General features: G+C 40.6%; 1 protein-coding gene across 1 annotated transcript in view; it reads left to right on the top strand.

Annotated features, from left to right (window-relative positions):
- Positions 1 to 21,436, top strand: part of LOC307256243 (testican-1-like) — a gene marked incomplete at both ends in the record, with an annotated part of 88,390 nt that overhangs the window by 21,306 nt on the left and 45,648 nt on the right. The window contains one exon of the mRNA XM_080035148.1: positions 20,300 to 20,345. Coding sequence (XP_079891274.1) covers positions 20,300 to 20,345 — 46 coding nt within the window. The remainder of the gene's footprint in view (positions 1 to 20,299; positions 20,346 to 21,436) is intronic.

Below are 21,436 nucleotides of genomic sequence, written 5' to 3' on the forward strand. Positions count from 1 at the left end.
TTCCACTCTATCAATGTTGATTAGCATCCCCTTCAGTTTTATGATCATAATGCCAATTAGGATGACCATAATTGTTGTTATGATGATTGTGTTTGTGATTTCTCTGCTCATTGACTGTGGCACTGTCGCCTCTCCGATGCAATATGTCATCTGTACAGGCTCCTTCTGTTTTGAATTTTGAGTCTGGAGGAGAGGAGGAGGAGATTAAACTGGTCCAAGACCTGTCCCAGTCAGAGAGGATTCAGTGTACATGTGGGAGACCAAAGTGGAGGGGTTTTCGCAAATTTTTCCGAGAGTTGCAAAGCAGCACATTTACCCTGGTAATTCATGTTTTGTATCAAATAGAATACACTGTTCTCTCTTTCTCAAAGTTTCAACATCATCACCACCTCTCCATGTTTGTTCCTGCATCACTGCTGCCTGTTGAGTCAGATTAGAATAAGCAAGATATAACCAAGGGGATTATTGATTTTCTTTTCTTTTCTGCTCAGAAAATCTATCAAGTTCAGCTGCCATGAACAAACAAACTGTATTACTGTGATGTATATCTGGAAATTCAAAGGCACCTGCCACCTGCCATCTATCTGTCAATGTGGCAACAGGCCTCTCTTGAATAATAGTATTTGAAACATTCAAAAAGTTTTTATTTTGTTGTGCTTGTAGCTTTAAAGCGAGTACTCTGTATTTAGTTTTTGCTGAACACAATGGGCACTTTATGGGATATATAGCAGTACAAGCACAAGTTTGAAAAGTCAGCAAACTGACTAAGTACTGGCAGTTATTCAGTGTTATATACTTAACGTTTTCTTTAAATTAGCTGAAATTATCCACCTTAAACTACTCTTTATACCTAGCAATTGATAGCCTGGTCCAACCAGACCATCGTACTTAATTTAATTTGTACAGAAGGTCTGGAAGTGCTGTAATTGGCAAACGTTCACTCACTTGGAGGCGGGTGTCTGTCGAAGTTTAAAACTATTGGATCTGCCCAGTGCCACTCTGGATTAGCCAACCAATCGCATCACGTTTGGTCGTCACGTGTGTCATGAGCCGTCTTCTGACGGTGCGTTCCAGTTGGACAGGGAACTCGGAAATTTCCGACTTCACTACATTTGTAGTCTATGAATCTACCGGTACCTGGCAACAGAAACTTGTTAGAGCCTAACGTTTAGTTATTTGGACGAGAAAGGTTTTAAGCGTCCATACTTTCCCGAGCAGATGCACTGGAACACAGACAGGTCGGAACTCGGAACTACCAAGTCGGAAATCTCCTTCTCCCGAGTATAAAGGAACGCAGCATTCAACTGAAACTGGAGCGTTCTCAGCCACTCGCTCTGTTCGCTGATTGGACGATTGTAGATTCTCCGGAGAATCTGGGAAATGCGCTGTACACCCAGACTGACTACTGAAGGGAAAATGAAATTTGGCCGGAAGTAGGCGGGCGGGCGGAGCCAGGCTAAGCAATTGATGCAGTAGGAGCAAAATCCCTGAGGGAATTGAGTTAAGTTTGACTGTATTTATTAATTTATTTAAATATAGCACTTAATTTGCAAGAGGCAGAATACCTCTTATAAAAGTAGCACAGTCTCGCTTTGATTCATGCCTTTGTAAGTTTTTAATGGTGCACTGTGCATTTGCCATCACGCCTATGATTCAGTGCAGAGGCACTTATTCAGAAATGAAGGAAGACAAAGACAGGGCACCTGGGGATGAAGGAGAGAAGAAAAACAAAGAGAGTAATAATCAGAAAACAACTTTTCTACAAAAGTGTTCCTTTTTTCACACTTGAGGCTTTGTGAATTGGATGTGAAAATGCACTCCTGCTAGAAAAGTGTTTACACACACACACACACACACACACACACACACGCAAGCACTCAGTGGTTAAGACCGTAATCACGGCGATAATTTGTGAAGAAAAACAGGAGCATGGTAGAGAAAGAAGAAAAAAGAAATGTTGCGACTGCATGCAGAAGCTCAAATCTCATTGAACAGCTATCAGGAAGCGATGGAAAGGATGCAAGGAAGAAAAGACAAAATCTTAAATAGATGTGTTGCATTGTTTGCTGTCAGCCGGCTCTCCAGCATCACAAAGGGCAAAGGAAAATCACTGGTTTATAGAAAACATGACAACTATCATCAGAAATATGTATTTGTTCCTTCAGCTGAACGGAAACAGGCTGAATGAAGTAGAGCTCTCGGTTATTCACAACCGATCTGTAAACCTCACTCTACTGACTCTCAAAGCAAGCTTCAGTTAAAACAAATCTGCATTTACAAAATGTTATAAAGCCCCTCCATCACCCTGACTGAATTACTGTATCCGCAGTATTACAGTGGAAGTTTGTGAGGGGTGTGGGAGTTCTTTACAGGGTTCTCAACTATTTCAATCTAGAGACATTCTGTATACAAAGCACAGATGGCTGGGCGCTGCTTGGAGGAGTCACTGTTGTTGTAAAGCGAGTGGATTACATTAAATCTCGGTATCTGCTCAGTAACTTTAGCATCAGCCTCATGTCTCCAGTCTCATTATACTGATCTTGTTAGGGAGAGAGAGAGAGAGAGAGAGAGAGAGAGAGAGAGAGAGAGAGAGAGAGAGAGAGAGAGAGAGAGAGAGAGAGAGAGAGAGAGAGAGAGAGAGAGAGAGAGAGAGAGAGAGAGAGAGAGAGAGAGAGAGAGAGAGAGAGAGAGAGAGAGAGTTCAGATAATAGCAATTGAGATAATAGCAGGTTGGACTGGTTTTTGAGGAGAATTGGAAATACACAGCAGATCGTGTCAGTGTGTGGTTCTCTCTCTCATATTTCCTATATGAAGAAGTTTAGGTGTCTGGTTTTGTCTTGCTCTGGTACAGCATGGGCAATGGTTGAGTGACAATAAGTGAAAAGCCACAAAGTATAATTGGTCAAGAAATATCTTTTCCCACCTTCGGTAAGGTTGGGAATCGCTTGAAATGTTGTGACCCCTGTGCCAATGCAGTTTCTAAGATTTGGTACTGATAAAGTAATGTCTCTGGGTTTTAGACTAGAAAGCACAAGCTCGAAACAGACACCGTCAATTTAACAAGAAAGCTCAGCTTTCAGGCAAACAAAGACCAGGGGCAGGCAATGGACTACAAAGACATGGAATCAGGCAAACATGAATCAAACTGCTGCAAAGCTAAGCAATGCACACTACACGATCTGGCAGGGGAACTATGGATTTGGGCCAGTGTATACTGTATGGGGATTGGCTGATGAGGGAAATGATGTGCAGGTGGGGAGATAGAATTAGGTGATTGAAGAACAGATGAATACCTACACTAAGAGCTGGCAGAGGTTGTGACGGATACCATGAATATAATTTCTTATGTGAAACCCTCTTTTTTAATTTAGCAGAAGAAACCAATGTTCTTAAATAGTTATGTTGTCTACTCACAACAAGTAACGCAAAAACTAGTCAGCAATTCTAGAACACTTGTTCATATCCTCCAGATATGCTGCCTGTCTGTACTGTCAGTGTGCACACACAGTACAGACAGGTTGCGGAGCGTGAGTAGATATTCACTGATTTTGACAAAAAGTGATTTTGACAACAACCATTCTCCAGAATCACTGACTCCACCTTTAATGGCAGGTTTTGGCACTTGCTTCCATATACAGTACTTGGTGCTTTGGACACATTTTGGTCGGTTCCACTGTCTTGCTAATAATGGATGTTTTGCAGTGTTACTGTGTGTGGGCATATAGTGCAGTTGTGCTAGTATCTCTTTTGTTGGTCAAATGTTGTATGTATGAAGGTCTAGGATTGGGTGAATCTACTCCACTCTTGAATTCCAGTACATATTGACCCATGTAAACAGATCTGATATTGAAAGGTCAAACACCATCAGTAGAACACACAGACACTGGTGGCACATGAAGATGATCTGGAGAGTTTTCACCACCCTCTGTTTAGTCTTACGGTGCAGGGCTAATAGCTCTCCAGAGCGCGTCCCAGGACTTCCTGTACTCCCCCAAATCACCTGAATTGTTAGAGTCAGTCCGTGCCAAACTAAACATGGCATGGATTTACCCTGTAACCCATGGTTTCTGATTTGTCATTGACCATAATCTACGGCATGATGTGTTTCTGGTTATATGGAGGCATATAGCAACACTGAGATGTGGTCTGATTTGTCGGTGGAGGGTCTTACTGTATATCCTGTGCAAAATGAATTCGAAGCACGACTTGTTGGTGATCAGATGTGGGAGTGTGGGATCACAAGGTCGAGCCAGTTTAGATTGTACAGTTTTAATGTCCAGTTGATACGCCACCCTGCGGAGACTGGAGATTTTCCATAAGAATATCAGTAGAATCATCCGGTTTTTAAGATGCCAATATCGCCTCCTTTGTCTCCTCTGTCACCCAGGTACAACAGCAGGTAGCCTGGGATAATCCTTGTTGTTTATTGATTGTGATGAAAGAGTGGTGTCCACCAACAATCTGATGTGCAGAAGTCTATCATATTGTATTACAGTTCCCATATGGCAAACAAGTCAGACAATGTGCTTATGTCCTGCTGATCCTCTTTTAATTGGTTCGTTCTCCTTAATGAAAAGCTACCGGGCCTTAATGTGAGCACGTGTTACAGATATGCGAATGAAGCTTGGCTCTTTCCTCTGCAACACATGTATTTCCTGTTGGAAATATAAACAGTTCACATTAAAGATGCGCTCTCTTTAGCGTAGCATACATTCATCAGCTATATTTGTACTGTCCTACTTCGGCGCTACTGGCCCATATAATCTAATCTAATACATCTCCAAAATACATGCTCTGAATAACAATACACTTTATAATACACATTAATCATATACACTTGCAATAGACCTGCTACTCTTAGCACAATACTCAGTATCTATTCTACTGTTACTAGTCTAACTACCCATGCTAGGCACCTAAATACATGTTCACTTTACTATCACGGGGCCCACAGGTAAGTATTAGCATGTAACCTCAGCTATGAAAATACTGACTCTTTTAAGTGTAGAAATACCTCTTTAAACATACTGTAAATAAAGGTAAACATAAATGCATAAACTCAAATGACAGAGCCTTAAAATAACATTACTCTCAAACCAAAACAACAGCATTTGACCACAGACTATTACACTCTTATCCAAACGCTAAACTGTCCCTTTAACTGACGTGACCGGGAGGAAATACCCAATGGCTATTAGCCTTAGCATTAGCGAGCTAGCTGGGTCTAGCTCGGCCCCGTTCATCAATACCCACGGCTCATTCCGTCTCCCGACCCATTCACCCGTTTCATCATGCATCAAACAGTCTGTCATCACTCCCGGTCCCCAACCACACATAGCCACACACAGTTATTACACTAACCCTAACCCCACACAGGACGTAACTAGCTTTATTTAGCCGTGTCATTGCGATCGGCGCCGCAATCTTAAACACTGGCTCGTCCAAATACAACATCATCACCACCCTTAGCCATGGCCAACTTCAATGTTCCTATTAAAACAGGGGAAAGTCTAATCTCTACTATACATTTCGCTAGTGTTTATTACAACATACCTGTTGGAAATATAAACAGTTCACATTAAAGATGCGCTCTCTCTAGAGTAGCATACATTCATCAGCTATACTTGTACTGTCCTACTTCGGCGCTACTGATGCCCATCCACCTGTAAGGCCTATACCGCCCTCTGCTGGTGAATACGAGTTAATCAATAATGTAACCCTTTCAAAATACCTTGTGATATATTATACGACAGAATCTGTGTTTAGCTTGTTGACTTTGGCATAAATATTAAAAGGGAGGGGGGGGGGGGGGCAAATAATCCTTTGTCTTTTAATACACAGTGCCACACACGTATAGACTTGATTTAAACTGTCAGATAGAGTGGAGCCTTGAAGAGTGCTGACAGAACAATATCATTCATCTTGAAGCCTAAAGAGGATCTAGTGCATTGTTTCTGTAGGCTTTAGTTTTGACGAGTGTGCTGATTTAGTTAAAGATGTCTCTGATCTGCAGCTAACTTGTGGTTGCATTTCTCTGCTACTGCGTCTTAAATATCTCTCTCTCTCTCTCTCTTTTATACTCTGTTCTCCTCTCCTGCATCTCTGTGGTCTGTATCCTGCATTGGCCTTTCCACTTCATTCTCCTCATTATTTTCCTTCATCAGCACCTTTCTCACTTTTCCCTTTGTTTCCCTCACTGAGTCTATTCCTGAGTAAGCCTTTTCAACTCCCATGAGACTGTGAAATTAGCTCTGGGCTGGCTGCGGTGGGTACAGGCACATTTTGTGTGTGACTGTGTGTGCGTGTGTGTGTGTGTGTGTTTGTGTTTGTGTGTGTGTGTGTGTGTGTGTGTGTGTGTGTGTGTGTGTGTGTGTGTGTGTGTGTGTGTGTGTGTGTGTGTGTGCGTGTGTGCGTGTGTGCAGGCTGTTGTTTCCCTGTTGTGTTAATTGTTGTAACTGTGGAGGAGAATAATATTTGTCCAGAGTACTGTCCTGCTGAGAATCCTCTTTCCTAGTCTCAAGCAAAGTACCTTTGTCTATGGACAGGTGAAGTATATGATAAATTTACTGGTTTGGATAATGGAGGTGGGACTTAACAAGACCATCCAATGAGGAGTCAGCATTCCTTGTCATAACCAAATAAGCAAATACATGCAAGACCAACATTGATTGACAAGCTATTTTAGTGAATAAGAATGTTGGAAATAAAATAAATAATAAAATAATCATATAATGATGTATAATACTGATCTTATAATCAACAGGGTTATGGGACATTTATTTATTTATGTTAACCCATTGTTGTCACTGGGTACAAAAAGAAGAAACAAATTATGATTTTCTCACACCTTAGTAAAATACCACCTAGTATTTATTCCCTGTTCATGTACAGCAACCATTAAAACACTTTGTAAAAAAGTTTAGAGTGAGAGCTTCTCTGGGCCCTGGTGTGGATGTTTTCCCTCTGCATTCATTTGACTTGCATTTAGTTTGACAAAGCTTTAGAGACAGTTCTGTATCAGGACAAAGTCACGCACACATTAACACACACAGTGAGACGTGAGCGCTTCTTCCCACAGGCTGCCTTTGAACTTTCTGCAAACAGACAACAGCACAGGCAACAACCAGAAAAAAAAAGAAAGTCAGAGCAGAATGAAGGCAGCTATGGAAGAGTGTGTTGGGGTAAAGGTACGTGAGTTGGAGTCACATTATGGCACAGATTGGTTCAGGGCCGCTCTAAAGTGCGGAGGGAAGGAGGAAATTGCAGGCTTACTGGGGGGAACTGAGGTGGAAGAAAGAGAGGAGGAGGAGAAGAAAAGGATTAAACAGAGTAATGCACTTGGAGTAAAGAAAAGGAAATATATCTTTCCGTCCTCCTGAGCTCTTCCCTTGTTTCCCCAGTGGAGCAGACAGATAAGGGAGCCCGTGTATGATTGGCTTAACACTTGGCACGACGCCACCGCAGCGATTTCACCGCAGGATACCGACAGGAGCTAAGGGATTCTGTCAGATAGTATGGTATTAAAAGTAAGAAGATAGGGCAGTTTTGTACAGGAAGTTTGCCGACTGAATATAAATACGTGTATTTGAAATTCTGTGTGTGAACTCGGGGCTAAACCAAGAATGGCTCCAACATATTCAGCAGTAAAACGTGTTGGTCCCTATTCCACTCTTTATGCATAACTTCCTCCACTTTTCATACATTTTCACAGTGAGACTCAACAGATCTCTGTTTAGATTATTAAACAGGGCGTTGTTGCCGTGTACAATACATATTGTATAGTCTGCTGTGAACTGCTGCATGCTTCGTCCTCATTTGTTGTGTTTTTTTCTCATCTGTGTTTTTATCGCCATTCTGAAGTCTTTTTTCGCCCCTCATCAATGCAAATATATGGATTCAATTCAATTAGTCTCTTTCTTTATCAGCCTATGTTCCCTGTAATGCAGAAAATTTAAAAATCCAGCCACCAGTTAGAAAGTAGAAAGAGACAGAGCAATGGAACTTTCTTGTTCTCTTTTTCTGCTTCCCTATCTGCACCATTGTAACACACTGTAGATAATTTAGCTTTGGGTATGTAGATGAGTAGGGTCCAGTGAAACGTTTGCGTCTTTTATTTATTTATTAATAAACTCAATCTTACATTGGAAGTCTAACCTCTCCCTACTAGTTCCTGTGACCTTTGACATTGTTACTAGAATTATTAAAACCCCAAGTGTTTGAATAATTGAAACTGAGTCAGGCCTTCTTGAAAGCAGGTGAAGTTTACTTGCAAACAGCATACAAGGGAATCAACAATGTATCTGGGTTGGTACATGGTTGAATACAAAGAAATGAACAGTGTACATGGGATTATATGCAAGAGAAGGTGGTGTGTGCGCAAACACATACTAGGTTTGGTGTGTCCAGCCCTTGTTTTGCTGGCGAAAGCAGAAATGTTTTTAATTAGGTAGATATTCCCAGAAATTCATCTCAGCTGGTGTTATCCTTCATACAACGTCTGATTACAGAATATGGGAGTCATTTCTCCTCAACCACTGTGCACATGAATGTGTCATACCTCTGTATGTGCCAAAATCTTATTAGGCAGTTTCTTCTTCAAGGCTAAACACCAGTTGTAGCAAAAACACTTTGGAGTTCTTTAAGTTTACTGGGACAAAGTTCAACAGGCAGAAAGCATGTATTGAGCATTAAAATATTATACAATCATAAGGCAAATTAAATTCTAGTAACAGACATTACTTGAATTACTTTCCAGAGCGAGCCATATTAACTGTCCTTTAAAGCAGCAGCCCAAATGCATGCATAAGACATCAGAGCCATATATTTTCTCCATTGAGAAACAAAACATAGCATAGCAAAGACCGCTTTCAGAATCAAAACCAGAATTTCCCAACCTGGCACATCAAAGGAAATAGACTGGTATCGTCAACAAACTGGGCATTGCCTTAGCATAGCACACAGCTAAGCACATAATTGCTAAAGTTATTCATATTTAAATTATGCATGATGTACACCAGCAGATAGCTGAGTTACATGCTGACACCACTGCATTGCATGTAAACTACACTCAACAAAAATATAAACACAACACTTTTTTTTTGCTCCCATTTTTCATGAGATGGACTTAAAGATCTAAAATTCATTCCAGATACACAATTGTACCATTTCTCTCAAACATTGTTCACAAATCTGTCTAAATGTGTGATAGTGAGCACTTCTGCTTTGCTGAGATAATCCATCCCACCTCACAGGTGTGCCACATCAAGATGCTGATCTGACATCATGATTAGTGCACAGGTGTGCCTTAGACTGTCCACAATAAAAGGCCACTCTGAAATGTGCATTTTTTTGCTTTATTGGGGGTCTGGGGACTCAGAACCAGTCAGTATCTGGTGTGACCACCATTTGCCTCATGCAGTGCAACACATCTTCTTCGCATAGAGTTTATCAGATTGTCAATTGTGGCCTGTGGAATGTTGGTCCACTCCTCTTCAATGGCTGTGCGAAGTTGCTGGAGACGGCTTATGGTGGAGAAATGAACATTCAATGCACGAGCAACAGATCTGGTTGACATTCCTGCTGTCAGCATGCCAATTGCACGCTCCCTCAATGCTTGTGGCATCTGTGGCATTTTGCTGTGAGACAAAACTGCACATTTCAGGATGGCCTTTTATTGTGGACAGTCTAAGGCACACCTGTGCACTAATCATGATGTCAGATCAGCATCTTGATGTGGCACACCTGTGAGGTGGGATGGATTATCTCAGCAAAGCAGAAGTGCTCACTATCACACATTTAGACAGATTTGTGAACAACGTTTGAGAGAAATGGTACAATTGTGTATCTGGAATGAATTTTAGATCTTTAAGTCCATCTCATGAAAAATGGGAGCAAAAACAAAAGTGTTGCGTTTATATTTTTGTTGAGTGTAACTTACTGACAAATGTCTTTTAAATTGGCTACACATATTATTTTGTTCGGACCCAGTGTGTTCATGTAACATCTGTTTCAATGCTGTTTGAATGCAATGTGCACGCTGAACATACACAAACAGAAACAAGGAGTCATACACTTTCTATCAATTTTCCATTTTCAAAGGGTGGTGCCCCATAATGAATTAATGTAAGTTAAATTTTGTTAGCTAGTATAAATACAGACTTCTAAAATATTTCTCTTCAGCAGGGTGTGCGTTTAAACATTTTACTTTATCTTAATGCATCAACTGCATTATTTGAAGGCCCTTTTAAAGTGTAATTCCCTCCAGGTGTAGTGTAGACAACACACGCAGACCGCAGCAGAAGCAGGTGGGCTATTAAGAGTTATTATCTCATTTTCACTCTATAGATATACGTCCAAAATAGCAACACCTGCTAGCTAGAGGGGATAGAGTGAGAAGGAAACTGAAATGTGAAATGAGACAGCTTTTGAGTACTTTTTTCCCCCAGGGGCAGAGAAAGAGAGATAGATAAGGCTTTGTTTTTCACACCAAGGAGAGGTTATGGAAGCATGGCAGCCACAGGAAAGCAGTGCAGGAGCAGCCAGCAGCAGCAGCAGCAGCAGCAGAGTCTATTCATCATCATCTGGCTTATGGCTGCACACTGGCTGCTGGAGTTCACCTCACAGATAAGAGAAATCAAGGACCCACACTCTCAGTATACTAGTTTGACAGACGTGTGGTCAAGTAGACAAAAAGACAAGAACAAATCCAGGGGCAGCAGACCTGACTCCATTTCAAGTCCATAGTGACATGCTATCATATCTACAGTGGTATGTATTACACGTTGTCCAGGAGCCAGTGCTCCCTCCTGCCTGACCTTCATAGGTTGACCTTGACACACCTGTAAGGCTTATATGGTGAAGAAATGTTGATCTGACAGCCAAAAGTGACTTAGGAAAAGTTAAAAACAGGAGGTTAAAACACAGGTTTTTTAGACTTTGTAGATTCTTCCTTGTTGGTTTCTCTTTGCCTGTGCTTTGATCTCATTCTCCTCAGGTCCCTCCCTGTCACTGTGTTTAACTTGAACACTTGGCTGAGATTTTCTTCGGCTTTTATCCCTTTATCCTTGTCACTTACTGACTCGGTCACCGTTTCAGGCAGCATGTCAGTCAGTTGTTCATCCATTTACTGCCTCTGTGATGGGGACGCGCCATTTTTTTACTACTCTATTTAAGCTAGTGCTTTCCAGTCATTAACTGACATTAACCTGTCACCATGGCTGAAGGCTTTCCCACTGTATCCCCCCACAGAAAATACATCTTTAAAAGATTGATATTTTTTCATAAAAGAAGATATTTCTTATCTGTGATGCAATATAAATATTGGTTTCAAAATGTAAGGTAAAACCATTCCACAAACTCCTAAAGCCACTGTAAGGGTGTAAGGGGTGTGAATTGAGTCTATTTTAATTGTTTCGACTAGGAAAATCGTGACATGAAATTTTCATATTTTTCCATGCGTAAAAGGACAGTTTAAAAACAATACAAATCATTACAATAATGCTTTATTCCTACCCGTTATCCTCTTCTTTCTTCATTAGATGACTTTTACTTGCATACTATTATACCAGAAATGTCATACATTTATAAAATTCATTGAGCAGAGACTAAAAGAAAAACTTACATCCTATACTATACAGTATATCATTCCTTTTCACCTTTAAGAGCCTCCTTCATTTTATTCTTTACTTGGTTTAAAAAAAAGTTTGCTTAACAATCACATGACATTTGGAGGGAAATACATCTGCGGGGGGCCTGACAAGCAGTCATTTTGATAAGTGCAAAGTGTCATTCATCTACACCGACTCTCTGTCTCTGCACCCATTGTTTCTTTCAATTAAACTCTTGTCGGTGTTTTCCCACAACCTTCCTTCTCTATTCGCTGCTGGAAACATTTTGTCTCTCTCTCTCGCTCTCTCTCTCTCTCTCTCTTTCTTTTTTTCTCTTTCTATCTATCTATCTCTCTCTGGAAGTCAGATCTAGATTTTAAATGTATTTATTTAAAAACAGGAACAGTGCATTTTGATGACCATTAACAGGTAAATATGCCAGTTTATAGTAGCTTATTTCCGTCTTCAGTCCCTTAGGCAAGTTGATGTGAACAATACAAGCTACACTCATCACAACACACTCAATCAAAAAGAAAAGCAACAATCAAGAAAATTAACAATAACAATGAAAGAGTACAATAAACAGACAGACAAACAATGTTGTTTATGCAATTTTGCTCACATCAAACCAGGATTGGGGGTACCAAACAAAGTGTGTGTTAAGTGCGAAAAGTGCTCATTTGCTCAAAAGTGCGATAGTGCTAAGGTTAATTAAGTGCTAGTGTTATTGCACGGGTTTATAAAGTACTGATATAGATTGCAAAATTACCTTTTGCCCATGTTCTGAGAAGGTGCTAGAAAGAAAAGAAAGACACCTGAAAAGTGTGAAAATAGAAAGATATTGGGGATAACAGACTCCCCAGTGAAGTTTTTCCCCTTCATTAACCTGAAAAGAGAGAAACAATATTTTGGATGTTTGGCTTGGATCCATGGTGTTACTTCAGGTGTTGTTTTTTCGGTGCTGGAAAAAAAGGGGTGTCGAGGGAAGAGGAATAGGATTGATGAACGAGGGAGGCTATAAAAATAGAAAGCCAAGGGGAGAGCGAGCGGGAAGTAAGCAGAAAGAAAGAGAAGTCATTTGTCTCAGTTTGGAGAAGCCGGATTGGCTGTGAATACAAATGTTGTCATTGGTTACCTTGATCCTTAGCGTAACAGACCAGTAGGATTTTCGCTGTTGTAATATGATGGGGCTATGTTTGTTCTGAGCCAAATTGTGTGTATGTGTGTGTGTGACTGTGTGTTTGTGCGTGTGTGTGTGTGTGTGTGTGTGTGTGTGTGTGTGTGTGTGTGACTGTGTGTGTGTGTGTGTGTGTGTGTGTGTGTGTGTGTGTGTGTGTGCGCACAGTAGCAAGACACTTCAACTTCCCAGTGCCACATGTAATAATCAGTGTTGCCTGTCTGTTGATATGAATGAGATGAGATGCTGCCTGTCAATCTTGAGGCTCTATACACGAATACTGGATAAAGTCAGATGGAGCTGCCCAACAGGAAGGCAAACCTAAACTTCTGTTCTTCATTTTCCTACTTTGCTCTCTCTCTGTCTCACAATGTCTCTCTCTCTCTCTCGTTCTCTCTCTCTCTCTCCATCCTGTGTGTTGTCAGCCTCCTCCTCCTCTCCCTCTCCCTGTCTTGGTGTCAATCTTCTCTTACTTTATCTCAGTCGGACACTTTCAAATTCCTCTCATCTTTTGTCTTCCCTTTTGCTTGTGAAAATCCTCAATCTGCTGCTTCTCTTCACATCGTTTGACTCTGTTATCTGGCTCAGTCCACTCTCAAGTCTTCTTCATGGCTCAGCTATAGATGGATTTGGGTTGAAGGACGGTATATTCACTGTTGGTATAAATTTGTTCAGGTTGACTCTGTCACTGCAGTAATGGTAAATGGTAAATGGACTTGACTTATATAGCGCTTTTCTAGCCGATTTCCTCAGCCCCAAAGCGCTTTACATATCTTACCGCATTCACCCATTCATACACACACTCATACACCGATGGCAGTAGCTGCCATGCAAGGCGCTTTCTGAACCATCGGGAGCAATTTGGGGTTCAGTGTCTTGCCCAGGGACACTTCGACATGTGGCGGGTAGGCGGGGAATCGAACCTCCGACCCTGCACTCCAGAGGCAATCTTCCTACCCACTTCGCCACTGCCGCATGCACTGACAGATTTATAATCATATTGTTCAGACAGGTATGGCTAACCCACACGACCTTGGGGGTTTGAGTGCTGGTCATAACGTTAATAGCATGTAACGCCCTTAAAGTCACTGAGCAAACAAGTGATCCGTGTAATTTGTCTATACAAAGCTGCTATATACTGTCAATTGCCAATAACCCTATGCATAAGCCCAATCAGTATATTTTATTAGTCATGTCACATCCTTTGAAAATGCGCAGTTTATCTTGTTATGTATGAAGCATGACAGTACTACGTGCTGGTGTTTTTTCTTCATTGTATTTACATCATGGGGAGGAATACGATATGTATTTACTCATTAGGACTGTTTCTAGTGAGAACATGCTAATGAAATGTACTCCGGTTGTGTGTGTTGATTTTCTCTCCTTCAATACCGTTGGTTAAAGCCAAAAAACTGTCTCCACTATACACATTCCCCTCAGCATTCCTCACTCCTGCAGAGGCCTAACAGTGAAATAATCTGATGCAGCGTGTTTCTAAAATCCACTCTGCTCTGTTCTGCTATGCTCACAGAGTTGGTATATCAGCTTCATAGGATGCCTATCAGATCCCAGACCAGCGCTTTTCTAGAGTGTAGCGTAAGGAGGAGAGGGATTTAGAGGAGGAGGAGGAGAGGGGTAATGAATTACTGTTAGAGACTATGGGGAATAAGAGGTTGGAGGGAAGGAATTGGGCAAGGTTCCAGACCCATGAATAAATTGCATAAAGTACACAGTACAGTTTCTGTTGAGTTTCCACCGAGGGGCCCAGATTTGCATCCTCATCCCCTGATTATGACGTCTTCAGTCAGCACTCCGGGGCGTGGCTTTGCCTATTTCAATGTTAATGCGAGAAATTGTGTGCAAAAACCAATACCAACTTGTAGACACACACACACACACACACACACACACATTCAGTTACTTCTGCTGAGTGAAGCAACTCTGGCCCAAGCCATTCCCACTTCTCTTCTTCTCTGAATCAATTCCGCTTCCTCTCTACCTTTTCCAGTCCCAGACTTCCTTGGGGATCTTCTATCAGATGAGATCTCAAGCCCATCACTATAAACTCAGAGAAAAAATGAGCCGACCAGCTAGAGACCCAGGAGACAGAATGACTGTGAAGATGTCATGACAGAAATGAATGTCTTTTGAGACACTCCTCACACAAAATAACTGAAAAACTGCTTATGTGTTAAGAGTCAACTCTTGCTGCGATACAAATAATGAGTATATTTACATGCATATTAGTATCCCCGTTTTGAGCATCATCATGATTTTGATCTTATTCTAGACATGTCGTTTTTGTTAAAATACAGACATCCACTCATTCATTTCTTTAAATACACTCTTGTTAAATTAACCAGCTTTCTCATTGCCTGCATCAGTGTAAGACTGGCTTTAACTCTCTCATATCCAGCGAATGTTGTTATTTCTGCATCAACAATAAGTTAACCAAACAGATAAGAATGAAGCCAGTTCAAGTCCTGGCTGCTATGTCCCTCCCTGCTGCATATTACTACTTTGCTGGGTTTAGCTTCACCATCTGATCATCAGTAATGGAAAATGAGAGCACCAATAGCGCCAACTTTCTCTTTTATCATTACCGATCGAAGTTCCTGGGCCACCTGCCAATATGGAGTACAGATCCATTTCCATTCTCTCTCTAAATGCTCTCTTCTTAAAATCTGTGAACTCACTGCATGGAATTACTTTTGATATACGGTCAACAGAGGCCAGGGACTGTTTTGGAACTACATTACAAATTTTAGTTCCTGTTAAAGTATTCCAGCAATCATATAATGTACTGTATGTACATGTTCTAACTAGGGCTGTCAAGCGATTAAACACATTCATCTAATTAATTACAGGCTCTGTGATTAATTAATCTAAATTAATCACATACTTATATGACACTTGTATGCCTGTTTATAAACAACTGTAAAGGCTACCATTCCTCTCTCTCTCTCTCTCTCTCTCTCTCTCTCTCTCTCTCTCTCTCTCTCTCTCTCTGAACTACTAGCGCCGGAAAAAAAACAAGCAGGCTAAATGACGACTGTCTATCTCCCACAACAGACAGCGCTGCACTGCCACACAGGTGTGCATAGCCTATGCCGACTCATTCAACATTGTCCTACTCATAGCCAAAAATATTGACACACACACACTCCACACACACACACACAAAGGCTGTGTGTGTGTGTGTGTTTGCTGTAGACGATCGCAGCTAGCAAACACAATTGAGACACAGAGGAAGATTGAGAGTTGTTTTGAACCTACATTGTTAGCACCCACTAAATCAATGCACAGACACTGCGGAGAATAACATAAGACGTATTCCTATACCTTCTAGCTTATTTGCCTGGAGCAGCCCATAAAACGTCCATAGAGCCCTCTCTATGCTTCTTTCTTCACTCTTTAATCCCGTGCTGCTCCGCTATCGTCTCACCTCTTTTGCACCGGGTCAAAGGGCAATATAGAAGTGCGATTAATCTGCGCTAATTTTTTTAATCGCATTAATTTTTCTGTGATTAATTAATCGAAATTAACACGTTAATTTGACAGCCCCAGTTCTAACACAACATTCAGTGACTGTCCAACAGCTTTAATAATTTCCTTATAATACAACACATGTTCATATTGGGTAACAATACAGAAAGTAGGCAGTTGCATTGCTTACCACAGGACTGAACGTCACGTTACCATCTATGCTTATTTATAGTTTACATTGAAGTTGTTATCTCTCTTTAACTAAATTTTTTATTATTAGGAATTCCATTTTCACTGACAGCTGCTGTGCTACATTTTAAACAGATTTTAATTCAACCCTAAAGAAGACTAAACTAAACTGTTCTGATTTTGTCTTGCTAAAAAAGTCCCTGCAGCATGACTGTATCATTAAATGAGCGAAGTGGAAATACATCCTTCACTGGGAAAATCACTTCTGAAAACTAGTTAATAACGACACTTATGTTCTTGCAATCACTTGAAAGAGTTTGACTGACATTGGGTCCGTGTTGCAGCAAGTTTAACAGATACTTTATGCTTTCGAGATGAGCGCACTAAAATATTAATGGGGGTCCTAGACGAGGAAAGGTCATGCCTGGGACTTGGTATTGAATAATAAGAGGGGGCCAGTGGCAGCCGCTGTTAACCTTAAGTCACACCGGCTTATAAGAAAAACAGTTCAAGTGCATTTCAGGCCACAGCCCCTCAGTCCTTCTGCTGGACACGGTAAATGCTGTTTGCTGACTAGAACAGATGAAACACTCCCTCTGGTACCCACAACATGTTTCTAGCTGCAGGTTAGATTGAACTCAGCAGAAAACAAAACAAAAATGTCGCAATTTATCCAGATGGCACAGAAATCAACAAGACAACACCAAGTATATTTGTTCAGCAGGATCTGCTTGAGATTCAGCCACACACATAGTGTTTTCACTGTGAGCCTCCACTGGGCTGTAATCCATCACAGTCAGTTGGTTATACCCAAAGCTACTGGGGGTGCTGTGTACAGATACAGAAAAGGTGAACTGGTGTGTGGGTTAGGATCGGAAGCTCTTTATATTAGCTAGCAGCAAGTCAATTCAAGTGAAATAGGTGTGTATAGCTTAAATGAAAGACATTTTATAACATACTCTACGCAGTGAAATTGAGAAAATAATATGCTCTTCATAATCCAGCCCTTAGTGGAATACAAAGATGGTTGTTCTTTCAAAGGGATATTTTTGAAATATAGAATAGGGATAGTTGGCACATGTAGCACTATCTAAGGCTAGCCATGGCTATCTCCTCAGCTAGCTTTCTGTTCATCTTTCTGATCTAGTTGTCTGTCTCTCCAGACAGTTTAAAATGCTGTTTTCACAGTAATGTGGTACTCCAGTAAATCCTTCCTGTCATAACTCAGTTTTGTATTACGTATGGTACTGTATTTTGCCTTTATAAGGAGCACAGAATATACAACTCCCTCATTCAGATGAGTAAACACGGAACATCCCTATAACCCTCTCCTTCCAACCACAATGATAACACAATTTCAAATTCATATATCTTTTTTTCCTCTTGCCTCTACTTTTGCACACTCACCCTTTTTCTCTCACCTCTCTCTCTTTCTCTCTCTCTCTCGTTTCCCTTTATGCTATGTCTCCAATGTAAGCCTGTACAATTTGCCCCTAAATGTGTTTCAAATTACACGTCACATCAAATAAGTCTGCAAGTGCGAGTGTGTGTATGTGTGAGTCCTTTGGTATTCTTCCATCTTCGGAATAAGATTCCTAATAAATGAATCTCAAGAGTGGAGCTCAGTATTCAGGAGGGGTAACACATTATGGTTGTCATAGATCTGATAGACAGAGCATACTGTGCCATAATCACTAACCTTTCTTTCTGTCTCTCTTCTCTCTTCCCTCTATTTCTCTCTGCCTGTCTCCTTCTACGCTTACTTAAAGGAAGCGGAGGTGAGTACATTCATTGTGTAATTTCTTTGATTATACTATTCTGTTACATACTGTGGTACTTTACTGGAAGCCCCAGACATTGTATTCTTTGTCTAGCACTTGCTTCAATGCATTTTTGCAGAGCTGGAGAGGTGTTGCTTATTAAAATGCACCGCAGGTTGGGTGGCTGGTTGGACATAATGTGGTGTAGTATTGCATATCAAAATGTTGCTATAGTCTTACGGGTATAGCGGTTATGCATACCTTACCTTGAAGCAATTAAAAGCATGGCAAACAACCCCGGATCAGAGCTGTACTCTCATTTTAACGACCGATTAGGGGCGTTATATACTGTACACCTTAAGGGATGGCCTGATTGTTTCTATAGCTTTAAACCATTATTATCCTACTTTGCACTTTCACCGCCATAAAGGATCATTTTATAGTAGAGACAGAGCAAGAGCGACTGACATAAAATAAGAGATAAAAAAGTGAGGACATGTGTAAAGTGAGGACCTAAGGGAGAAGCTGATTAGGTTTCATCGTCTCATTTTAAACTTTCCTGTTGGCTCAGTGGTCGACAGTGGTCATTTATAGAACAAGGACTGGATGAGCGGGTCAGCTGTCCATTTTATGTGGACTGTTTTCTGTGACTGGTTCATTTAGCTTCTGCTCTCTCTCCTTCCCTCTCTCTATCTCTCTCTCTCTCTCTCTCTCTCTCTCTCTCTCTCTGTCTCTCTCCCCTTCTCTACCTCTTTTATTTAATAATAAAGGAGGTAGAGATCCTGCTTTTAAACCCAGCAGGTTTTCTCTGCCAAGTTCACATAGTGTCACTGACACAGGCTCACTTCCAGCTGACACACAAATGGCTCGCTCCAGGCACCACTTCAGTGTGTGTGTGTGTGTGTGTGTGTGTGTGTGTTTGTGTTTGTGTTTGTGTGTCTGTGCATGCACGGTATATAGCTTGCGATGTGGAGAAAACCCTTGAGAGTAGTAAGGTTGGTAACACACAACCTTTTATTCTGAATTTATAAGCATTACATAAATGATTTAGAATCCACTGTGGTTGTTAGCAGATATAAGTGTTTATTAATGTATTTTTTAACACCATAGCTCCTCCCAGGGGCACTCATTAGTAAATGCCGGTGTAGAAAAGCTTGATGGATGGATGGATGGATGGATGGATATATAGATTGATAGAGGGGTAATACTATGGGGGGATGTATAGATATATGTACTACAAAGTATTGTAATAAACTAAAATAGCAAAACTTATTGACTAATGCTGAACATCATTAAACACTTAAAATCTGCTTACAACTACATTATAGTGTGTAATAAACCATTTTAGTGCCTTTAAATGCTCATCAGCGGATTGTCCTGAACATTAACCTAACAAAGTGCTCTGTTGCGGCTGCTACTACACTGCAATATGCAAACACAACATCTATACCACTTCTGCCTTCATGCATATTTTAGTTCTATAAACTGATGCATAGACTATTTGAACTAATCCTTTCACTTGTATCTGTGACATCAATATGCTTGTGATGCTAAAGAACAATCCAAACCTCTTACTCCGTACATGACTTTATACTATGTTGTATTTGATTAAAAAAAATAGAAAAGAATGTACGCTTCCTCAATTAAGATTTTTGGAAACCGAGAAATAAACACTACAAAGTCCCTTTTCTTTCCTTTTCATTCTAGAGCTGTAGTATTTTTTTTTAAACCTTGACATGAAATGTTTTTGTTCAAGTTAAAAATATTCTTCTTCTTCTTCTTTTACTAGAGCCTGTAACTTGCTAAACTCCCCAGGGTGTCTCCTTCAGGTTTCTCTTTGTAAATTTGTGTCCTATATTTTGAAGTTGTTACCTCTCTCCTTTTTCTATTGCAATCATTAGCTTCTACAAAACACAAATATGAAAGAACAAAAGGAAATAAAAATTAGGACATATTTCCTCAGTAGTGTGTCTTAGTATATGGGTGGTTCTCTCTGTGGTCTAAAAAATAATTCAAATATATAATCAGCATGGAGTATTGTTTTTTCTTAACCCAGTTTCTTATGTTGTGTTTCCACTCAGGATGACTACTTCAAAAGCTGGGCTCCTGCCAAGTCTCTAGACCAAGGTGAGTCCTGCTGTTTGGATGTAATTACAATGTTTATGAAACCTCAATACTTTTTGAATGCGAGGACCAAAACGTGTCAATAGCATCAAGTTTGGAAACATGTCAGTTACTGATAACTGGCATTCAGTGGCGTGGCGTGGGTATTTTTTTTGAGGAAGCCAAGTGAGACAACACCTTTAATCTACATGTTTATTGGAAGGTGGGGGTCAGAAAAGAGTAGGCTGCATCGCAGTTTGTATTTAATGTAACTACAAGAGCTATTATAGCGCCTGGTTGGCAGTTTGGTAAAACATTTTTTTACTAAATACTCAAAATCTCCACCCTCCATAACTGTTCTTACTAATATGATAACAATGCAAACATGCTAATCTCCCGCTATTGTTATTGTTGTTAAATTTCAGTGACGTTGATAATGATGCTTTGATTTGATTGGTGTGAAGCCAAGGGCCGAGTGGCTTCCCTTGGCACCCTCATGACACCCTCCTGACCAATCACAGGAGGGCAGTATCATGACAATAGCCTCACCTGATTGGTCAATCCTTCTTTCTTTTTTTTCACTAAGGGATGCCAGCTCGGGCTGGCTTCCTCGCGGACATACAGTGTGCAGTGTCGTGTTTCGCCGCGTCTTCAGTATGTAACTTTAAAGGGGCGCTGTTTCGCGCATTGTGAAATGCTCAATGAGAGGAGAAAATGGGGAAGAAATGAGAGCAACACAGCACCAAAGAATTACCGAAACTGTTAATATAAATGTTTTTATTGGATGACAACTACAGCCTAAAAAACAGGGAAGCCTGGCTTCCCTTAGCCTCCGGGAGAAAACGCCACTGCTGGCATTGAATGTTTTTCACATACAATGTCTTGTTTTTATGTTATCAGATACACTATGGCCTTTTTATTATAAGTCAGGTAATCAGAGAAAATGGCGTATGTTTGACTCTGGAGAAGTTATTTTTTGGTGCCAAAATGCAGGTATTGTGCACTTACTCTTGTATGATTTTTTAATCATCCTGTAATTTACTTTTTAAGACTCTTTTACTTCCAATAACTTCAAACTGCACTTAAAAAGACTTTGAACACTTTAAATTTGTCTT

The sequence above is a fragment of the Ammodytes marinus genome, assembly GCF_949987685.1.
Source record: "Ammodytes marinus genome assembly, chromosome: 10".
Lineage (NCBI taxonomy): Eukaryota > Metazoa > Chordata > Actinopteri > Uranoscopiformes > Ammodytidae > Ammodytes > Ammodytes marinus.